Genomic DNA, 23,675 nt, shown 5'->3' with positions numbered 1-23,675 from the left:
TGGTTTCCTATTGGCTGCCTGCCAATGCTTCTCATGTAAAAACTGGTGATGTGGGTGGCTGACGTAGCTGCCCATGTCACCTTGTGTCTGCCCATGTCTTCCTGCATGGCTTCCTATCAGGTCCGCCTTGGGCGGGCAGTTGGAGGCTAAGGCGGTGTTGGATGGACAAGGAGAGCCGTGACTGGAGGCAAGGTGGGCGTTGGAGGTTGGAGGGACCATATATGAATGAGCCTATTGAGCAGCAGTCTATAAGTTCCCCATCAGGTCCGGCTGATAATGGACTGCTATGATTGCTTCAGAGTAAAGTTTGAATGTTATTGGCTGCTGCATAACCACGTGTCTTATATAAACTCATGTGAAATTGTTTGCAATGTGATTGACATTTATCAATAGCTTGATAAAGAGGCGCTTAGCCTTGAAATGTTGCTTTGACTTGCTGTAATGCTTCTACTGCAATAAATGAGCATAAATTTACAATGGATGGTGCCGGCTTCATCTCTACTACATGCTGACTGGTCCGGAGTGCTGCTGGACTCCAGCCTGGCACATCAATCAAGAGCAACAGGAGTGGTGCATCACACTACTGTTTGCAAGCATCTGATGGTATTGTGACAGAGAGGTAATGCAGCACACTGGTAGATCTGGGATGCTGCCGACACAGTTCCAAAATAAGCCTCATGTGGTGAACAGTCTATGCAAGGCACTGATAACATTAGTAAGTAAGAAGCGCATTTGCCAACGTGGGCTCTCACCACCACTGTGGGCACCTTCCACTGATCTCTGCACTTGCTTCAGGATATTTCTTGACAATGCACTCCTAGCCGCCTTCCGGTTCACGATGTACAGTGGTTTAAACACAGTATCTGTGCCAGGCTCAAGACCGCACATCCACAGGCTAGTTGGAGCAGCAGGACAACATTACATGCCGTCCTTTACAACTAGTACCACCCCTCAATCATCATCTGGTGATACTAGTTGAGGAGAACGGCGTGCAACGTTGCCCTGCCACTCCAACTAGCCTGCGGTCTTGAGCCTGGCACAGATACCGTTTATACACTGCGTGAACTGGAAAGTGAGTGCATTGTCGAGAGATATCCTGAAGCAAGTGAGTGCAGAAATCAGTGGAAGGTGCCCACAGTGGTGGGTAAAGCCCACGTTGAACACCATGGGCTTGATTCACAAAAGAGTGCTAACTGATAGCACGGCCATTTTCGCGTTTCACTCAATCGCACATTTTCACGCGAAATGATAACGTTTTTGCGCACAAAACGCAATTTTTCACACAAAACCAATATCGTTTGCGCAAAAACCTTGTTTTGCTTGAAAATTTGCGATCGTCGTGCTATCAGTTAGCCCTCTTTTGTAAATTAGGCCCCATGCGATTTAAAAGAGATTTTTCTAGGTTTTTTTTTTTCTTTCTGTGTGTCAATAAAATATCCATTGTTATTTGAAGAAGTCAGTGACTACATTTTATGCTAGATGAAGTCAGATAGAAGCAGTGAGATATAAGTGTGGATTGAGACAACTGGACAGCTAAACTATTACCTCAGATAATTACATAATCCTCCTCCTTTTGTGTCCTACCTGATCTTGCACCTCAATTACTGTGAACCCATGCTAGGCGTCTGAGTGAACCTAACTTGCCTAATCTCCACGCTCCCCTCCAGTGACTGACTAAGCATTACCTTGTACTCATACTGTGCTGCATGATCTGATGTTTCTTGTATTCAGGTATTGTCATTTTGCTGTATGTCACCCCTAAATATTGTATGTATCCCTATTTATTGTCCAGCGCTGCGTAATATGTTGGCGCTTTATAAATACAATAAATAATAAATAAATAAATAAATACACTAAAACTCAACCTAATAGTTCTTCTAAATACTTGAAAAATAGGCAAATAAGGTTCAGGAAAAGACTTGTGCACTGACAGACATAGCACAGAAAAGTACAAGATGTATTTTTTTAAAACACTTAGCACACAAAGAATCGCACAGAACATGTACAAAAGCAAAAAATAACAAAAACAAACAAACAAAAAAACTACATGAGATACAAGATGAGTGCTTTATCACACCGAGCATAAGGAAGTAGTTTGTTTTTTTATAAAATCAACAACACTTACTGTCATGCAAAATTGGACTGCGGGTAACAAAATGCAAGGCAACAGCTAAAAGACAAAACACAAGTGCAATGACAAACTACAGAAAAGCACAAACAAGAAACTAATACTACACTAAGTACACTAGTATTAACTTACTGCTGTGCTGATAGCTCAAAAACAAAATAAGCTCTGAATCCTAACTGGAGCTAAACCTAGGAAAACTCTCTGAAAAGTAAATCACAAAGTGCTGCGCTAGCTGCTAGTACACCAAGCTAACTCTCTAACTGACTCAGAAAAAAAAAATATATCTAGATAAACTGTAATAGTCAATCAAGTACCTCAGAAATAATTATACTGTCTATATATTATTGTGTTCTATAGTATACTATCTAAAACAATGTCACACTTTACAGACTATTAACTAAACGAACTCAGTCACAAACTAACACCATTCCTAATCCCTATCCCTGGAACCCAGGGCCGGATTTAGAGCGGATGAGGCTATAAGCACAGAAATTCTGGCGCCCTAAACCCCGCCCCAAGGCACAGGCCACACCCAAAGCCACACCTTTTTTGTTATGAGATAAGACCACACAAGGTAATTCAGATATTACCAAATACAATAAGTATATACAGTGGCGTAGCTAAGGAGCTATGGGCCCTGATGTAAGTTTTACAACGGGGCCCCCCAAGCACTCTATACATAACAATTGACACGGCGCACCAAAACCTGCCAATGGCAGCTACAATGTCAGAGGTGCAAGAAGGGGATGGGGAACAGTTTGTTAATGATTACCACTATTCAAAGTATCTATAGAAGTGATTATTATGAGCACAGGATCAATAGAGAGCTAATACTGTATTTGAGGGAGAGCCCTTTGGGGCCCCTCTGGCCCAAGGACCCCGATGCGGTCGCTACCTCTGCACCCCCTATTGCTACGCCCCTGAGTATATAAACGATGTGCAGCTTTTGTCTATGACATGCAGAGAGGCACTATAGGGCACTACAATGTGAGGTATGAAATGGAGGTGTAGAACCTACTTTCTAGACAGCATAACCCCCTCCTTAATTCACTTACCACCACTCCCCCCATGCACACACACACACAGATCGCACAGAGCTCTCTCTCACACACACATACAGATCCCACACACAGAGATCACACTCACAGCTCTCTTACACACACACACTTACACACACACACACAGCTCTCTCTCTCACACACATACAGGTCACACAGATTGCACACAGAGAGATCGCACTCACACAGATCGCACACACACAGCTCTCTTATACACACAGACACAGATCACACACAGCTCCCTCTCACACACACATACAGATCACACACACAGACTGCACACACAGAGATCGCACTCACACAGATCGCACACACACACAGCTCTCTTATACACACAGACACAGATCATACACAACTCCCTCTCAGACACGCATACAGATCACACACACAGATTGCACACACGGAGATCGCACTCACACAGATCTCTCACACACACACAGACACAGATCGTATACACAGCTTTCTCTCACACACACATACAGGAAAACACATACAGATCGTGCACATACTCAGATCTCTCTCACACACACGCAGATCAGACACAGATCACACACACACACAGCTCTCTCACACATGCAGATCACACATATATGCAGATAATCTGATCAGGACATTTGTTTAGCGCTTGTCTTATTTTATTTATCTATTTATCTTCATTTATTTCTAAATTACACACACACACACACACACACACACACACGCACACACGCACGCACACACACACACACACACACACAGATCACACACATGCAGATTATACACATACATATGCAGAATATACACATACACATGCAGATTATGCACACACACATGCAGATCACACACACAGACATGCAGATTACACACACACATGCAGATCACACACAGACACAAATCACTCTCACTCTTACACACACACACACACACACAGATTGCACATGGCCTCCCCCCTCCCAGAACATCCCCCTGAAGTGACATAAGAGGACCTTCTGTATTGTTTCCCATTGCCCTCCTGCTCTGCTCAGCTCCCCTCCCTCCCTCTGATTAAAACTTCCCGCTCTGCACAGCTTTCCTCCCTCTAAGTAAAATGTCCCCACTCTGTTCAGCTCCCCTCCCTCCCTCCCTAAAATGTCCCTGCTCCGCACAGATCCCTTCCCTAACTCCGATTAAAATGTCTCCCCCGCTCTGCTCAGCTGCCCTCCCTCCCATGTTGAGAAAGGTGCAGGCAGCTTCTCTCACCGTCCATCCTGCGAACCATCAACTCTACTTAACTCCTGGCAGCATACTTCCCAATTGTAAGGGTCTTTGCGTGATGACCTCATCAAGCGAGGACTCTTAAAGAAACAATTGAGAAGTATGCCGCCGGGAGTTGAGCAGAGCCGGTGATTCGCGGGATAGACAGAGAGAGAAGCTGCCTGTACCTTTCTCAACATCAGAGGGAGGGAGAGAGGAAGGGCAGCTGTGCAGAGAGGTGGAGACATTTTAATTGGAGGGAGGGAAGCTGAGCGGAACAGGACATTACTTGGAGGGAGGGAAGCGAACAAGCAGGAGCTTCTTGTGTGACTCCAGGGGGACGGTCTGGGAAGGGGAAGGCCACCTTTACCAACATAAGGCACCTGTAGGCACGTGCCTACAGTGCCTTATGGGAAATCTGGCCCTGCTGGAACCTAACTACTACTACTACTACTGTTAATGTATGAAATCCCTATCTCCAAACTACCACTGACTACATCACTTCACTAGTGTAGGGATGCTCGGATACCCCTTTTTATTATTCGAGTTAGGTCGAATTCAAATAGTAAATTATTCGAGTTCGGTCGAATATTCGAGTTGAATATTTTTTACTATTCGATTCGACCTCGAAATTCGAGCTCACTATTCGAGTCGGTATTCGAGCTCATTATTCGAGCTGACTATTCGAATTGGCCTTAAATAGCTTCCAACACTTGTTTTGGGGGTGAATGATGCAAGAAACATCTTTTTTTCCAAGTAACAACAGCAAGTGATTATGTGGGGATGTTCCTTTAAAAAAAAAAAAAGGTGGAAAGAGAAGTTGTGTCCAAAATTCTGTTCAGTACTGTATACTTCTTCTTCTTCTTCTTCTTCTTCTTCTTCTTCTTCTTCTTCTTCTTCTTCTTCTTCTTCTTCTCTTATTTCTCTTCTATATTTTTTTTTTTAAAGAAATGCAGCTATTTTTGAGCGTAATAAATAGCTGGTGGCGCATGATGGAAGCGCCATTGTATGTGCTCCCTGGCAGTGGAAACACACAGACACCAGGAGGTAAATTCAGCAGCAGCAGCAGGAGGAGGATGATTGTGTGGCAGCAGGCAGTCAATGAGGCAGGCAGTGAGACATAATAGGCTGTGGTACCTAGCGGTGGCACCAGCCCTTAAATACACAGCATGAGGTTCCAGACAGCGGTCGTGAAGCCCACATCGTGTCCAATACACAACTGGGACAACACAGTTTTCAACCCGGACACCTCTAAAAATAATATCACAAAGTATTAAAAAGTATATATATTTTTTTCGTTTTTTTAAAGAAATGCAGCTATTTTTGAGCGTAATAAATAGCTGGTGGCGCCAGGGCCGGCGCTTCCATTAAGGCAAAGTAGGCAGCTGCCCCAGGGCCCGAGAGCTTGTAGGGGCCCCCAGTGGCTACAAGAGGAAAAAAAAAATTTCAAATCGGCCTTATAGTTTTTAAGAAAATCGATTTTAAAGTTTCAAAGGAAAAAAAAATACACATTTAAAAACCTGCCGACTTTAATGGTTAATAGCAAATCCACCTTAAATGCTAGAAAACCCTAAATTTGCAGGTTATGTTAAGGAGATCATTAGGAATAAGAGGAAAAAACGATTTTTCAAAAAGACCTTATAGTTTTTGAGAAAATCGATTTTAAAGTTTCGAAGGAAAAAAGTATACTTTTAAATGCGGTCAATGTCACTTTTAGTAGCAAACCTAACGGTAGTGTAATTTTACATGCATCAAACGAAAGCGCAATAAATTTCCTGACGGGGTTTCCAGGGGGTCCATACGCAGCCGCAGCGCTTTGGCCAGGGATCGCTATACAGCCGCAATATGGCTGTATGAAGATCCCTGGCATTTTTTCCTATTTTCCCCAAAAAAATTTTTATGTTTAGAGTGTGGGAATTTTTTTTTTTTTAAATTATGTGGGGTCCCCCCTCCTGAAACTTTTTAACCCCTTGTCCCCCATGCAGGCTGGGATAGCCAGAATGTGGAGCTCCGACCGATTGGGACTTCACACCCTGTTATACCAGCTGCAAAAAAGGTCCCCTAATGCCGATTTTTGTTCCGGGGTATATGTTGGGGGGCCTATTGTTGCTTAAACCGGCCCTGGGTGGCGCATGGTGGAAGCGCCATTATATGTGCTCCCTGGCAGTGGAAACACACAGACAGCAGGAGGTAAATTCAGCAGCAGGAGGAGGATGATTGTGTCCAATACACAACTGGGACAACACAGTTTTCAACCCGGACACCTCTAAAAATAATATCACAAAGTATTAAAAAGTATATATTTTTTTCGTTTTTTTAAAGAAATGCAGCTATTTTGGAGCGTAATAAATAGCTGGTGGCGCATGGTGGAAGCGCCATTGTATGTGCTCCCTGGCAGTGGAAACACACAGACAGCAGGAGGTAAATTCAGCAGCAGGAGGAGGATGATTGTGTGGCAGCAGGCAGTCAATGAAGCAGGCAGCGAGACATAATAGGCTGTGGTACCTAGCGGTGGTACCAGGCCGTAAATACACAGCATTAGGTTCCAGACAGCGGTCGTGCAGCCCACATCGTGTCCAATACACAACTGGGACAACACAGTTTTCAACCCAGACACCTCTAAAAATAATATCACAAAGTATTAAAAAGTATATATATTTTTTTCGTTTTTTAAAAGAAATGCAGCTATTTTGGAGCGTAATAAATAGCTGGTGGCGCATGGTGGAAGCGCCATTGTATGTGCTCCCTGGCAGTGGAAACACACAGACAGCAGGAGGTAAATTCAGCAGCAGCAGCAGGAGGAGGATGATTGTGTGGCAGCAGGCAGTCAATGAGGCAGGCAGCGAGACATAATAGGCTGTGGTACCTAGCGGTGGTACCAGGCCGTAAATACACAGCATGAGGTTCCAGACAGCGGTCGTGAAGCCCACATCGTGTCCAATACACAACTGGGACAACACAGTTTTCAACCCGGACACCTCTAAAAATAATATCACAAAGTATTAAAAAGTATATTTATTTTTTTCGTTTTTTAAAAGAAATGCAGCTATTTTGGAGCGTAATAAATAGCTGGTGGCGCATGGTGGAAGCGCCATTGTATGTGCTCCCTGGCAGTGGAAACACAAAGACAGCAGGAGGTAAATTAAGCAGCAGCAGCAGCAGGAGGAGGATGATTGTGTGGCAGCAGGCAGTCAATGAGGCAGGCAGCGAGACATAATAGGCTGTGGTACCTAGCGGTGGTACCAGGCGGTAAATACACAGCAGAGGTTCCAGACAGCGGTCGTGCAGCCCACATCGTGTCCAATACACAACTGGGACAACACAGTTTTCAACCCGGGCACCTCAGAAAAATTAAACCTTTTTTTTTTTAATGTGTTTTTTTTTTAACAGCAAATTACACATATAGCTATTGTTGGACGTAATAGCTGGTGGCAGAGTGGCAGCAGAAGGTAAATCTGTGTACCCTGGCAGTGGGAAACACAGACAGACAGCAGCAGCAGCAGGAGGAATGGAGGAGTAGTGTGAGTGTGGCAGCAGGTAGGCAGCGTGACATAATAGCCCTGGTACCTAGCGGTGATACCAGGGCTGTAAATAAACACAACAGGAGGTCACAGACAGCGGTCGTGCAGCCCACATCGTGTCCAATACACAACTGGGACAACACAGTTTTCAACCCGGGCACCTCAGAAAAATTAAACCTTTTTTTTTTTTAATTTTTTTTTTTTTTTTTTTTTTACAGCAAATTACACATATAGCTATTGTTGGACGTAATAGCTGGTGCAGAAGGTAAATCTGTGTACCCTGGCAGTGGGAAACACAGACAGACAGCAGAAGGGCAGTACACAGCAGCCCACTGTAGGTGTAAAATGTGTGGCTACAGGCGACGTAATAGTCAAACTGAACCAGGCTGGCTTAGTAGTGAGCAGGCACCAGGAGGTGGTAAAGGGTGGTAAGGCAAATTAAGTTAACGATGGTTCCGGCAGCCAGTTCATGTCCCCCTCTCGCCAACAACAGGGGCCAGGAACTCGCCTTCCACCCACGCCTGGTTCATCTTGAGAAACGTCAGTCTGTCCACAGACTTGTGAGACAGACGTGAGCGTTTCTCGGTGACCACGCCACCAGCTGCACTGAAGCAGCGCTCAGACAGCACGCTGGAAGGGGGACAGGACAGCACTTCCAGGGCGTACTGCGCCAGCTCGCTCCAGATCTCCAGGCGCTTGACCCAATACTCCATGGGATCAACAGGGGCATCGCTGTCAAGCCCGCTGTAGGACCCCATGTAGTCAGCCACCATGCGGGTCAGGCGCTGGCTGTGACCGGAGGAGGATGCTGCTGCATGCACCTCCTCTCTAGTCACTGCTGGGGCCTCTACAGTCCTGTAGAGCTCGTTGCTGAAAGACAGCAGGTCTGTGGGGCGCTTGCTGCTGGATGCAGGCACCTGCTGCTGCCTCTGTGCTGGCTGGACAGTGGGGGTGGAAGGCTGGGGGAAGGCTTCCTCCAAGCGCTCAACAAGGGCCTGCTGCAAGCTCCTTATTTGTTGCGCTGGGTCTCCTCCTGCAGGAGGCAGGAACTGGCTCAACTTCCCCTTGAGCCGCGGGTCCAACATCATGCTGATCCAGATGTCCTCCCTCTGCTTCATCTGGATCACCCTGGGGTCCTTGCGCAGGCACATCAGCATGTGCGCTGCCATTGGGAAGAGGCGGGCCACGTGTGCTGGCACATCGACGCCAGTGCTGTCCTCATCCTCCTCCTCTGCCGCCTCATCCTCTCTCCACCCCCGCACCAACTCAGCTGCACTGTGTTGATCCCCCTCATCAGCAGCAAGGTCAGGAACCTCCACCAAGTCCTCCTCCTCCTCCTCCCCCTCAGAGGTGGACTGTGCAGCTGCATGCCGCTCCTGCTGGGCCAAGGCTGCGGCTCCCTGTTCCAGCAAAGCATCGAGGGCCCTGTTCAGCAGACAAACCAGGGGCACCCACTCGCACACCATAGCATGGTCCCTGCTCACCATGTTGGTGGCCTGCAGAAAGGGAGCCAGCACTAAGCACACCTGCTGCATGTGCCCCCAGTCGTCATCGGGGACGATGGACGGGATGTTGCTGGTCTTGTCCCTTTTCTGAGCGGCGGACACAGTGGCCAGGGCAAGGTACTGGTTGACAGCGTGCTTCTGTTCAACCAGACGCTCCAACATCGCCAGGGTGGAGTTCCAGCGAGTTGGAACGTCAAGGATCAGCCGATGGCGTGGCAGCTCCAGCTCCTTTTGCACGTCTTCCAGGCTCGCAGAGGCTGCAGGCGAGCGCCGGAAGTGACGCACAACATTCCTTGCCGTTTCCAGCAGTTCGCCCATCCCCTGGTAGGTGCGCAAGAACTTCTGCACCACCAGGTTCCGCACGTGGGCAAGACAGGGGATGTGGGTCAGGTTTCCCCTGTCGATTGCGGCAACCAGATTGGCCCCATTGTCGGCCACCACCTCTCCGACTCTGAGGCCTCTGGGGGTCAGCCAAATTCTCTCCTGCTCCTGGAGTTTGGCCAACACATGGGTTGCCGTCAGTTTGGTCTTCCCAAGGCTGACCAACTGCAGCAGCGCTTGGCAGTGGCATGGCTTCACGCTGCTGCTGAGGCGGGGGGTTTGGCCAGGTGTGCCGGAGGATGGCAGAGGATCGGAGGAACCTGCTGCAGTTCCCCTGACCCTGCGGGGTGGCACCACCCACTGTGTTGCTGCTGCTGCTGTGCCCGCTGCTGCTCTCCCATCCTCACCCCCTTCCACTAAGCTGACCCAGTGGACAGTGAAGGACAGGTAGCGGCCTGTCCCGAAGCGGCTGCTCCAGGAGTCCATGGTGACGTGGACCCTTTCACCAACCGCGTGCTCCAGCCCTCGCTCCACATTGGCCATGACAAAGCGGTGCAGTGCAGGCATGACCTGGTGGGCGAAGAAGTGTCTGCTGGGGAGCTGCCAGTCTGGGGCTGCACAAGTAAGCAGCGCACGCATGTCGCTCCCCTCCTGCATGAGCGTGTACAGCAGGAGTTGGGAGCACATGGCCCATGCCAGCAAGCCGTTCAGCTAGTGCTGGGCGTAATGGAAAAAACGACACTTACGGATCATTACGCGTAATTTTACGCTATTACGCATTACGGAATTACGCTTACGGCGTAGACATTTATCTACGGTTCATGTCTGTAATTACGCATGGCCCTTATGCAATTACACGTAAGAATACCGTAATGCAGGTTGTTACGTTATTGCCTTATGCATAATTTCCTACTAGCAATTAATGCGTAAGGCAATGCTCCCAAGCGGAAAAGTTGACGCATGGATCAATGTTAGGTAGCCGCTGACTTTAAGGGTTAAAGCAAAGCCCCCTTAATTGCTGTGAGCCTCAAATTTGGAGAATATATTAAGGAGTCGGAGATCAAAAGGAATAAGAGGAAAAATATTTTTTTCAAAAAGACCTTATAGTTTTTGAGAAAATCGATGTTAAAGTTTCAAAGGAAAAATATATACATTTAAAAACCCGCCGACTTTAACGGTTAATAGCAAAGCCTGCTTAAAATTTAGGAACACCAAATTCCCAGGGTATATTAAGGGGACCAGTGGGAATAAGAGGAAAAAAATTTTTTCCAAAAGACCTTACAGTTTTTGAGAAAATCGATTTTTAAGTTTCAAGGGCAAAAATGCCTTTTAAATGCGGAAAATGTCAGTTTTTTTGCACAGGTAACAATAGTGTATTATTTTCATAGATTCCCCCAAGTGGGAAGAGTTTTACTTACTTCGTTCTGAGTGTGGGAAATATAAAAAAAAAAACGACGTAGGGTCCCCCCTCCCAGACCTCTTTAACCCCTTGTCCCCCATGCAGGCTGGGATAGCCAGAATACGGAGCACCGGCCGCGTGGGGCTCCGCACCCTGACTATACCAGCCCGCATGGTCCATGGATTGGGGGGTCTCGGAAGGGGAGGGGCAGCCAAGCTTTCCCCTCCCCCTCCGAGCCCTTGTCCAATCCAAGGACAAGGGGCTCTTTTCCACCTCCGATGGGCGGTGGAGGTGGAGGCCGCGATTTCCTGGGGGGGTTCATGGTGGCATCTGGGAGTCCCCTTTAAAAAGGGGTCCCCCAGATGCCCATCCCCCCTCCCAGGAGAAATATGTATAGGGGTACTTGTACCTCTTACCCATTTCCTTTAAGAGTTAAAAGTAAATAAACACACAAACACTTAGAAAAAGTATTTTAATTGAACAAAAAACATAACCACGAAAAAAGTCCTTTAATATTCTTAATTAACCATTAATACTTACCTGTCCCTTTAAATAAATGATCCCTCGCAATAGCCTCGGAAATGTTCTATCAGTTACAATGTAACAAAGTTATTACAATGTAACAACTTTGTTACATTGTAACTACGCCGCACCCGACGTCACTCGCCGCTCAGCCGCCGCATACACTTACGCGTCCTTGCAGGACGCTAAGTCCCCGCCGGCTCCCGCTGTCCACCCCGCCCACATCTGTCACCCACATGTCACCCACATGTGGGTGACATGTGGGTGACATGTGGGAGAGGCGGGGAGGGCAGCGGGAGCCGGCGGGGACTTAGCGTCCTGCACGGACCCGACAGAGCTCTGAGCTATATAGCTCAGAGCTCTCTAAGCATCTTTGAATGTGGGCTCCAAGGAGCCCCATTGGTCCTTAGCAGACCAATGGGGTTCCTTCTGATTTGAAGGAACCCCATTGGTCTGCTAAGGACCAATGGGGCTCCTTGGAGCCCAAATTCAAAGATGCTTAGAGAGCTCTGAGCTACGGTATATAGCTCAGAGCTCTGTCGGGTCCGTGCAGGACGCTAAGTCCCTGCCGGCTCCCGCTGCCCTCCCCGCCTCTCCCACACGTCACCCACATGTCACACACATGTGGGTGACATGTGGGTGACAGATGTGGGCGGGGTGGACAGCGGGAGCCGGAGGGGACTTAGCGTCCTGCAAGGACGCGTAAGTGTATGCGGCGGCTGAGCAGCGAGTGACGTCGGGTGCGGTGTAGTTACAATGTAACAAATTTGTTACATTGTAATAACTTTGTTACATTGTAACTGATAGAACATTTCCGAGGCTATTGCGAGGGATCATTTATTTAAAAGGACAGGTAAGTATTAATGGTTAATTAAGAATATTAAAGGACTTTTTTCGTGGTTATGTTTTTTGTTCAATTAAAATACTTTTTCTAAGTGTTTGTGTGTTTATTTACTTTTAACTCTTAAAGGAAATGGGTAAGAGGTACAAGTACCCCTATACTCATTTCTCCTGGGAGGGGGGTGGGCATCTGGGGGAACCCCTTTTTAAAGGGGACTCCCAGATGCCACCATGAACCCCCCCCCCCCCAGAAAATCGCGGCCTCCACCTCCACCACCCATCGGAGGTGGAGAAGAGCCCCTTGTCCTTGGATTGGACAAGGGCTCGGAGGGGGAGGGGAAAGCTTGGCTGCCCCTCCCCTTCCGAGACCCCCAAACCATGGACCATGTGGGCTGGTATAGTCAGGGTGCGGAGCCCCACGCGGCCGGTGCTCCGCATTCTGGCTATCCCAGCCTGCATGGGGGACAAGGGGTTAAAGAGGTCTGGGAGGGGGGACCCCACGTTGTTTTTTTTTATATTTCCCACACTTAGAACGAAGTAAGTAAAACTCTTCCCACTTGGGGGAATCTATGAAAATAATACGCTATTGTCACCTGTGCAAAAAAACCTGACATTTTCCGCATTTAAAAGACATTTTTGCCCTTGAATCTTAAAAATCGATTTTCTCAAAAACTATAAGGTCTTTTTGAAAAAAATGTTTTCCTCTTATTCCCACTGATCCCCTTAATATACCCTGGGAATTTGGTGTTCCTAAATTTTAAGCAGGCTTTGCTATTAACCGTTAAAGTCGGCGGGTTTTTAAATGTATATATTTTTCCTTTGAAACTTTAACATCGATTTTCTCAAAAACTATAAGGTCTTTTTGAACAAAAAAATTTCCTCTTATTCCTTTTGATCTCCTTAATATATTCTCCAAATTTGAGGCTCTTAGCACTTAAGGGGGCTTTGCTATTAACCCTTAAAGTCGGCAGCTTTTTTACATTATACGGGATCGTAATATTACGCGATTACGGCAGACTGTGTAATTTCAATAGGAGTTTACTGTCTTACGCGTAATTTGTTACGCGTAATAACTTAACCTACGGTCTACGCGTAATTAATTACGTGTAATACCGTAACCTTACACGTAACGCTTACGGTGCATTTGTAGTGAATTACGAAGCGTAATTACGCTAATGCGTAATTTCGGCCCAGCACTGCGTTCAGCTGCCGCACACGACGGCTGCTGGGAGGCAGAGCCCTAACCACCCCCTGGAAGGACTCGCTCAAAAGGCTCTGGCGTCGCCTTTTGCTAGCACGGGAATCAGCGGAGACAGCAGAGGAGGCCACTGAGGACTGGCTGCCAGAACAGGCCTCAGTGTCGGCGGCAGGAGTTGCAGAGGGGGGAGGAGCAGTGCGTTTCCGCACTCCTGCTGGTGGTGCTGGAGGAGCAGGAGGGCGGGTGGCTGCTGTTTCTGCTGCTGCTGCTGAAGGCTGTGCAGTGATGGGTGTGGTGACACTGCCAGCACCAGATGCTTTAAGCCTCTGGAACTCCTCATGCTGGTGGTAATGTTTAGCAGCAAGATGGTTGATCAGAGAGCTGGTGCTGAACTTTAAGGGGTCTGCACCTCTGCTCAACTTCCGCTGACAGTGGTTGCAAGTGGCGTACTTGCTGTCAACTGTGGGCATGGTGAAAAATTGCCATATTGGTGACAAGAAAACCCCCCTACGGCCTGGAGCCGCTGCTGCCTGTCTCCCTGTGGTGGTTGGGGGGGGGGGGGGGGCTTGGGTGCGGCTGGTGGTGGTACTGGCAGATGCTGCTGCTGCTGCTGAGCATGAGACACCAGCGAACTGTGGGACCTGCCTACTGCTGCTGCCAATGCTTGCAATGATGCGCCTCCTTGCAAGGCCCACAAGCGCATCCTCCTCCTCCTCCTCAGAGCTGCTGATGATGACATCCCCAGGTGCTGGTGGTGGCACCCAGTCTTTGTCTGTCACCCTGTCATCATCATCATCATCCTCCCCCTCCTGAAACATGTCCTGCTGGGATGATGACCCCCCAAACTCCTCTCCTGATGCATGGATGGGCTGCTTGACTGTCGCCACAGTCTTGCTGTCCAATCCCTCCTCCCACAAAGTGCCCATCAGCATCTCCTCCTCAAAATCGCCAACAACAGCAGACAATTGACTCATGATGCCTGGGGTCAAAAGACTGCTGAATGACAGATCGCCAACTGACGGTGAACTGGCCTCCTCCCCAGGCCCTGCTGGGCGGCTGCTGCGAACAGGGGTGGTGGTGGTGGTGAGGGTGGAGGCCTCGGATGCAGAGCTGATGGCGGGCTGCTCATCCTCCGTCATCAGTTGCACCACAGTGGCTGCATCCTTTTCCTCAATGGCACGTTTCCGACCCGGCTAGAGGACAATAGGAGCAGGTACTACACGCTGCTGCTGCTGCTGTGTCTCTGCAGCGTGAGTTGCAGATGCTCCTGCTGGGCGCCCAAGGCGTCCATGGCCAGTGGCTATAGGCGGAATGTTAGCCACTGACGCAGCTGCTGCTGCTGCGGAACTGTGCATGGTGGCACGGCTTGCCACAATGCTGCTCCCTCTCCTCCTGATTCCCTTGCTGCCCTTCCCCTTGCCCAAACCGCACTGGCTGCCACTTCCAGACATCTTAGATGTTTTGGGCGTAAACAAAAAAGTTTTTTAAAAGGGCGGGTGAAAAAGTGGGGTATTTTAATGGAGTGGGTTGGTGGGTGAGGTGACACTAATCACTAAGTGATTAGATCGCTAAGTGATTACTAGTACAGTACAAATACAAAATACAGTAATCAGTAAGCGTGAACAGTGAACAGTGAGTGTGTCCCCTAGTACACTAACTAGAAAATACAATAATCAGTAGTAATCAGATTCAGTAGAAGGAAATAGAGTGTGTGTACACTACAGACAGTGCACGCACACACACACGCAAGAGCTAGCCTATGAACAGTGACTGAGTGTTCCTAGTACAGTAAGTACAAGTAAATACAATAATCAGATTCAGTAGTAATCAGATGATTCAGTAGAAGGGAATACTGTGTACTGTGTACACTACAGACAGTGCACGCACACACACACGCAGGAGCTATGAACAGTAACAGTGAGTGTCCCTAGTACAGTAGTATAACTACAAAATACAATAATCAATCAGTAAGTAAAGGACAAGACAGGGTAGAATACACAGCAGAAACACTGGTATAGATGAGAAATAAACTAACAGAGGACAGGAGGACAGCTGCCCACACAGGCAAGGCCCTGAGGCCTAAAGCTGTGTAAGCTTGCCTGCAGCAGCAGCTGTCTCTATGTAACACACAAGCTACTAACTAAAATACAATCTCTATCTAGCTAACAACAATATAGGTGTATATAGCAGGTGTATGTGAGCAAAAACGCTAGGTGATTGACCACAATAGAGCACTTGCTAAGCCAAAGCACAAAGGAGCAGATCTCTCTCTGTACAAGTCTCAAACAAGGACGGAAAAAACGAACATGGCGGCCGCTATTTATAGGGTAGGGGCTGGCCAGGGTCCCCCTCTGTGATTGGCTGCCGTCAGAGGGCCTGGGAGCCCTCTGATTAGCTCTAAGGACATCAATCTGGGCTATGATGCTATTCGAGCTCGGTATTCGAGCTCGAATAGCGCTGTTTGCTCGAATAGCGCGAATAGTGAGTGGGCTATTCGAGTTCACTCGAATAGCCCATTCGAATAGCTGCAGCTATTCGAGCTCGGTATTCGAGCTCGAATAGCTGAAAAAGAGCTCGAATATTCGAGCTACTCGAATATTCGAGCTCTGCTGAGCTCCCCTGCACTAGTGCACTAAACTAGCTCTCTAACTAAATCGAAGAAAGCAAACAATTAGTAATCTAATTCTCTAACTGAATCACAGAGCTATCAATCACAGGTACAATCAGTCTCAAATTAGCACAAATCAACCGTAAATTGCAAATACACAGCAATGCTCTCTCCAACACACACTATCCACACACTACTGAGTAACAGCAAGGAGTTAATCCAAAATGGTGTCTGCCTTATATAGGGAGGGTGAGACCAGAGCTTAGCTCATTCCTTTTGGTTGCTAACGACATTCTGATTGGTCCAAACTTGCAAAAACATTGAACTTCTGTAATGTACTTGAAGCTGTAATTACAACTCGTAACTGTAATTACAGGTGTGCAATCACAGCCAATTATGAATTACAACTTAGATATTGGAATCTGCAACTACGGCTCCTAATTACTGAGATCTGTAAATTACAAGTCATTATGCCCAACAGTAGTTTTCTGTAGCATATCTGGTCTCAAAGCCTAGAAAGAATGCAGCTTGGGGACCACCAAGTTGCTTGTGGACTTGGCCTCAAAGAAACTAGCCACATTTTATTATCAATCAAGATTCTAATTTCACGTTAAAAGCAATTTCATGAAAATTGTCAGAAAATGCTTAATAACTGCTTTATAATACATGCAATGACATTCTCTAGTCATGAGAGCATGAACTATATGATACCCCAAAATCACACAATAATATGTAAATTTGTCCTCCCTTCCGTTGACATGGTGCAGCTTGGAAGATGGGCACCAGTGAGAGTTAGGATTCATGTATTTCATGTAATTGGGGAGTATTCCCCTTGTGAATTGAGTGATAGTGAAACCACCCAGCTTGAGTCAACCTCCCCCCCTTCCCGATTAATCCACTTTATGTTGTGCATAGAGGGGAAGCTGAGCACAAAGGCCCAGAGGAAAGATTGTAGAACAACCTCGTTTTCCTTCATTAAAAGTCTGATTGCCATTTCAGTTCTTTGAAAGGTTTTTTTCTCATTTATTTACAACTTAACAGCTCATACATATGGAAGGCATGATTTCTGAGCCCTGCCACTACTCTACCTTGTGCTTCTCCTTCTTCTTCCTTTTTTCTTCCTTTAAGGCCTAATTGATTCTGGTAATTAATTTGTCCTACCTGCTGAAGCGCAGAGCTGTCGTAGCAGTGAACACAGAGATTAGTACTGGACTGCTTTAATTATCTAATAGCATGGGCCAGCAAGGATTCCAGCTCTATTAAAACACTTTTAACTATTAACCGCAGTGATTGGAATTGTAATGATCATGACTCGATTTCCAGAAATTAAAGTAGGTGGAATCAAAGTCCTCGGTTTAATATCCGCCAGTTTAACATCCATAATTAGAGCAATTTGTGAGGTGGAATTAGCCGCCTGTGATGTTGGATGCGATGCTAATTTGGCAAAATTGACTTGAGGGAAGTGCTGTACATTAAAAAAAATGACAACGCACAAAGGGACTCAGGTAATGGAAGTGGTTTGAATTAGCCAAAGGGAACACAGATATGATTAAATGAAGACTCTATAACCTAAACACACACACACATATACCTATATATATATTTATATATATATATATATATATATATATATATATATATATATATATATATATATATATATATATATATATATATATATATATATATATATATATATATATTTATTTATTTATTTTTTGGGAGAGAGAGGATAAGTGTGCTCAGAGGCGTACTATAATGCACGTGCACGCACACACACACACAATCACAAACACTTACATATGTATCAGCTGCTCCTGCATATGGAAGCTTGCTTGTGTATCTGTATAAATGATAATTTATCAAAATGTATACACATTTTTGTTAAATAGGTCAATAGAGAATAAAAAAATGAAAAGGGGGGGGGGGGGGGGATAATTAATGTTGGTAAATTATGATTGATTGATTGTTAAACAGACAGGACAGATAAACACATATGACAAACACATGACTAGATAGCTAGCTAGCAGACCTCAATCCCCTATACTTAAAAATAACCCCAATAATATGCATGGGGGTAAATACAGATAGATATTAGCTGTTATGATGAATTTACTTATTCATTTTAACAATTTTATGGAGACTTCAACTTCCCCATAATGTGAACGTTTATTACATACAAAAATGTATGTTTTAATACTAAACTGCACATAAAAACGTATGATCATTGCTATTTATACATGAGCAGTGTATACATGAATATATATATATATATATATATATATATATATATATATATATATATATATATCACCAACATCTTCCGCATTAAATATGCAAAGATAAATAGATAGATAGATACAGTGGCGTAGCTAAAGAGCTGTGGGCCCCGGTGCAAGTTTTACATGGGGCCCCCCCAAGCACTCTATACATAACAATTGATACGGCGCACCAAAACCTGCCAAGGACAACCCCAGTGTCAGAGGTGCAAGAAGGGGTTGGGGAACAGTGTGTTAAGGATTACTACTATTCAAAGCATCTATAGAAGTAATTATTACCAGCACAGGACCAATAGAGAGCTAATACTGTGATAGAGGGTGGACCCTTTGGGGCCCCTCTGGCCCAAGGGCCCCGATGCGGTCGCTACCTCTGCACCCCCTATTGCTACGCCCCTGGATAGATAGATAGATAGATAGATAGATAGATAGATAGATAGATAGATAGATGAACCTTATACTAGCGTAAGTGGATTGCAATGGCCCTTTTACTCATTCACAGATGCTTGTTAGTGCACATACACGTTTGGGTTGTGCATTTTTCTCCCTATTTGAAAAATGAAGATGGTAACATAAACATCATAATTTACTTGTACACAATGTATGTGTGTGTGCTTGTGTGTGTGTGTGTGTGTGTCATTTTGCCAGTATTTTGCAGCGTCCTGTTTGTTTGTGTGGTAATAAATTAGCCCATTTCCATGAGGCGATTAGTAGTAGATGGAGTTAATGGGCTCTCAGGCGCCCCTTACAGGGTAATCTAGTGCTGATTAATGTAAGTTTCAGCACCTTGGACAGCGGCGCTCACTGACTGGCAGAGACAGCTAAAAAGCCTGACAGCTTGCACCATCCGCCCTGGTCTCTCATTGGTTCTCTGGAGAGTCTCTCAAGCCCCTAGAAGAAGACCTGTCCCCCTGACTGAACAGACCCCCTTCTTCATCCTTGTCCTCCTCTTCCTCCTCCTCCTCCTGGATGGATGCTCGCTGACATCCCTGAGCCAGAGCTGAGACCTCTTACCCAGCAGCAACTGGCCATCCCTGGCAACATGAATTTAAACTTCACCTCTCCGATCCACCAAGTGTCCACCCAGAGACCAACATCCTTCTTCATAGAAGACATCTTACTGCACAAACCTAAACCACTCAGAGAGTCCAGTAGCGTTGCCAATCACTTCAGCAGTACGTTTGCCTCTCGCGTTCCCCTCTTAGATTATGGATATCCCTTGATGCCAACTCCCACCATCCTAGCACCTCATCCACATCACCCCCTGCACAAGGCAGACCACCACCCGTTTTTCTTAGCCACCTCCGGTAAGTAGCGCTTCACGGGTACTTGGGGCTGAGACTTTAGGATCACTGAAGGGCCCATTCTAGTTCTAGTTATTTGGCGCAGGCAAAAATACCTTCTTGGTGTGGTTGTGTCCCCAAAAGAAGTTACAACACAGTCAGCAAATAAAGTATAGAAATGGTAACAAAAGAACAGAGTAAAATACAATCAAATATGTGTTTTACTTGTTGCACAGAATAGTAAAAATACATTTGTAAGCACCATAACAAATGCTACTTCTATAACAATTATTTTTTTTCCTTTTAATCCTTTTATATACATGATATTTCAGCAAAGCTTAAACCATTTTAAAACAAATTCAAAGAAATAATAGCTTAGTGTTTACAATAACTTTGGTGATTAGAAGAATATAATCATATTTGATATTGTAAATAATCATATTACGTATTTATTGTTTACGAAGCAAATATTGCCTGATTACAAAACTCAAAATCAATAAATTTGTTTCCTATGCACATCAGTTTTAATTTCCCCGCAAATTATTTTGTTTAGTTCACAATTTTATTCGCCCTCTAATTTTACTATGAATGCATTTTATGTTTTATCACGCTAGCCTACATAGCAAAACATACAGAATACTCAAAATCACTGTACGCTTTTTTTTCTAATTCTCTAATTTCCTCCGAATCTTCCGAACTGTTCCAAATTCAGAACTCTAGACCATTCCTCAGACACTTGAATGTTAAGATTTTGGTCCACCTTTCAATTTGTGCTGATATAAGAAATATAGGATTAGAATAGCTTTGATTGCCATTTTTTATTGTACTTAATGTTGACATGAAGTGTTGGTTAACCATACCCAAGGTGTAATTAAATGGATAACTGAAAAATGCTTAATGGTCATGAATGGCACAAATATTTGATGTATGTCAGTTATGTACATGTAAATAACTATACGGTCGGAGAAATGTGATTATCTATTTAGCACATACACATGACAATTTAGATTTGTAATACCTGGATTATTAGTAGGGTATTGTTCTTGTTGATATAAATAGCAAGTTTTATACAGGTATCTATTATCATTTGGCAGAAACGTTCATAGATAAAGCTGTTTTTCTTTCTTCTATCTATCTATCTATCTATCTATCTACCATCTATCAATCAATCAATCTATCTATCTATCTATCTATCTATCTATCTATCTATCTATCTATCTATCATCTATCACAGGAGTAGATATAGATGTATCTCCAGGTATTATTATTAGTAGTTTATATGACTTACGTTAATTTGCAAGACATATCTAGATCGCCTAGTTATATAGCTTACAGACTGAATGTACCATGCAAAGATGTAGATAGGAGTTGCGTCTTGTCTGACCAATTAGTTTAAAGACAAATAGTTGTAGGATTAATGCTTGCACAATGCAGACGATATGTAATGATACAGAAACCGATTATAACTAATGTTGCAGAGTAGCTGTAAGGAGCGTGGTATATGCAATGCCCAGTAATCACCTAGAATTATAATTTCCAGATGATCTTCAGTGGTTTAATAATACAATTGCCAACAAATACTCAACTGTCGAATATAAGGACATACGGTACATTCTGACAATGATGGTTACATATATAAAGTTAGTAATGTTGAACCGATTGCTAATAAACAGTAATTGCAGCAATGACGGTTATACCATTTACTATGCACGATAACTGTGACTATGCACAACAATTATTACTGCGTGGCTGGTTACCTACATACAACACTAACTATATCCCGCACTACCTTCAGGTCTACCCATGCCAGCCTTGTTTTCCCATCACAGCGAGCTGCCGGGAAAGCACTGTCGGAGGAGGAAAGCACGCACTGTCTTCTCAGACTCACAGCTCTCTGGACTGGAAAAGCGCTTTGAGTTGCAACGTTACCTCTCCACACCTGAAAGAGTGGAACTGGCTACAGCGCTTAGCCTCTCGGAGACACAGGTAAAACCCCCGACAGACACGACTCTACACGGGGTTTGCTTTTTTTGAGTATATACATCGTTGTTATATTGGAGACTTCACTATACCAGCCACCAATGAGTGGTATAGACTTACATCACAATATTTGTATAACAACATTTAACGACATTTAAAAGGTGTACATTAAAGTATTTTTTATTAATTATTCAGACGCACACATTATACGTCTTATATAATATTTAGTGACACAATTATACATAGGCAGACACACCCGCCACACTATCTGTATCACAATAAATAGATCAACCAGAAGAAGCGCACATCTAGCTCCACAAAAGTTATTTGCTGGTACTAGTCCAGTTGTTCAGATTGTTATATTCTAGTTACCTCTTCCTTCCAGATCACTGCACTCACCTACAAGCGAGCTTAGTATATATTAAAAGTCTGTTTGAAAAGTAAAATGGTTAAGATCTCACAAGGTGCGTCGGTTATTGAAAATTATTTTATTTCAAAGTTGCAACAAATAATAATGATAAGAAGAATAAAAATGCTAGTGATAATAATAGTATTTATAGTTATTTCCTGAGTTTATGGTAGATGTCAAAGTAGTGAGTCTGGTTACTACGGCATAATGTGCAGCATTGCATTTGCTTTACCTTTACTGCTATAAAATATCCCTAATGTTACCTTGCTGAAATAAATAACAGTCTACCGTACGTCTTCCAAAATAAAAAAAAAATAAAAACAAGTAAATGGATACAAAGTTTCAAAATTTTGCTCCACCTCTGGGTTTGTTCTTCATCCCATGTTATTATGAGCTGGTTACTTAAAAAAATCGCCACGTTAACGTATTACGCTTATTGAAAGGCTCCCCATCACAATTCTAGTTCTGAAAGATGTCTATATCTAACTACATTTCGAATATCTGAAGTGAGAAGGAGGTATAGTTATATTTTACTGGCGAAATCCAGGCATCCACTTGTTCTGGTAATTGGGGGTTGTAAAGATTGCTCGCCTGGTAAGTTACTGTACAGCTAACCACAGTTCATTCTTTGTTTTTGGCTGCTATGTAGGTGAAGACCTGGTTCCAGAATCGAAGGATGAAGCACAAAAAGCAGCTGAGAAAAACTCAGGATGACAATAAGCCCCCATCCAATGAGGGAGCCCTGGACCCCGGCTCCAGTGACACGGAACTTGGGGAAAACCTTAGGGCAGAACTTGACAAAGATCCAAACAGCCAGGACCGGTACATGAGAGACGAAGTGGAGGATGAGGTGGACATCATTGAGGATGACATGTGTCCTCCTCACCTCCTATAACAGCCGGTCACCAAGAACCATCCTGGGAGGGCTTTCATCAGGTTCACACTGACACTCACTGCCACATATAACATGAGTGAGGGAACCCAGAGACCCTTGTACAGCTCACCTTTCCTAGTAGGGAATGAGTGTCAACAACTGGGGGTCATAAACTCTTGGTGCAACAGCCCGAATATGATATGACCACAACATTCTTGAACAATTTGCCTGAACGTGTTTCTGCTGCCGATGACATCAAGAACATCTACAGGAAAGGACCTCCATGCCCGATTATCAGTATGCTGGAAACAAACGTTGTATAATATTATTATTATTATAAATATATATGTTGTGATAATAGCCAGTGAGGAGCACAGTGTAGATCCCTTACTGTGTTGTCTCCATCATGTCATTTGTCGGGAGCTGTAATAGTCCCTGCTTTTGGGATAATAGGCTCAAAGCTACATTATTACCATTTTATGTTAATCATTACTTGGTTATGTCTGCCCCACTCTATGTATTATTCCTTCATTGGCAACAG

General features: G+C 44.9%; 1 protein-coding gene across 1 annotated transcript; it reads left to right on the top strand.

The window, feature by feature from the left end:
- Positions 1 to 19,630: 19,630 nt before the first annotated feature.
- Positions 19,631 to 23,435, top strand: BSX (brain specific homeobox). The gene is made up of 3 exons (XM_068242712.1): positions 19,631 to 19,895; positions 21,667 to 21,857; positions 22,910 to 23,435. Exons 1-3 carry the CDS (start codon positions 19,631 to 19,633, stop codon positions 23,153 to 23,155), a joined length of 702 nt encoding a protein of 233 aa, XP_068098813.1. The 3' UTR covers positions 23,156 to 23,435.
- The last annotated feature ends 240 nt before the right edge of the window (positions 23,436 to 23,675 follow it).

This window comes from Hyperolius riggenbachi, chromosome 6 (assembly GCF_040937935.1).
Source record: "Hyperolius riggenbachi isolate aHypRig1 chromosome 6, aHypRig1.pri, whole genome shotgun sequence".
Taxonomy (NCBI): domain Eukaryota; kingdom Metazoa; phylum Chordata; class Amphibia; order Anura; family Hyperoliidae; genus Hyperolius; species Hyperolius riggenbachi.
The sequence above is the reverse complement of the archived record's forward strand: the minus strand, read 5'-3'. Positions and strand labels throughout refer to the sequence as shown.

Coding starts and splice junctions, on each gene's coding strand:
- BSX (XM_068242712.1), top strand. CDS start 19,631: ATGAATTTAAACTTCACCTCTCCGATCCACCAAGTGTCCACCCAGAGA. Junction 19,896..21,666: donor GTTTTTCTTAGCCACCTCCG/GTAAGTAGCGCT, acceptor CACTACCTTCAG/GTCTACCCATGCCAGCCTTG. Junction 21,858..22,909: donor TTAGCCTCTCGGAGACACAG/GTAAAACCCCCG, acceptor GCTGCTATGTAG/GTGAAGACCTGGTTCCAGAA.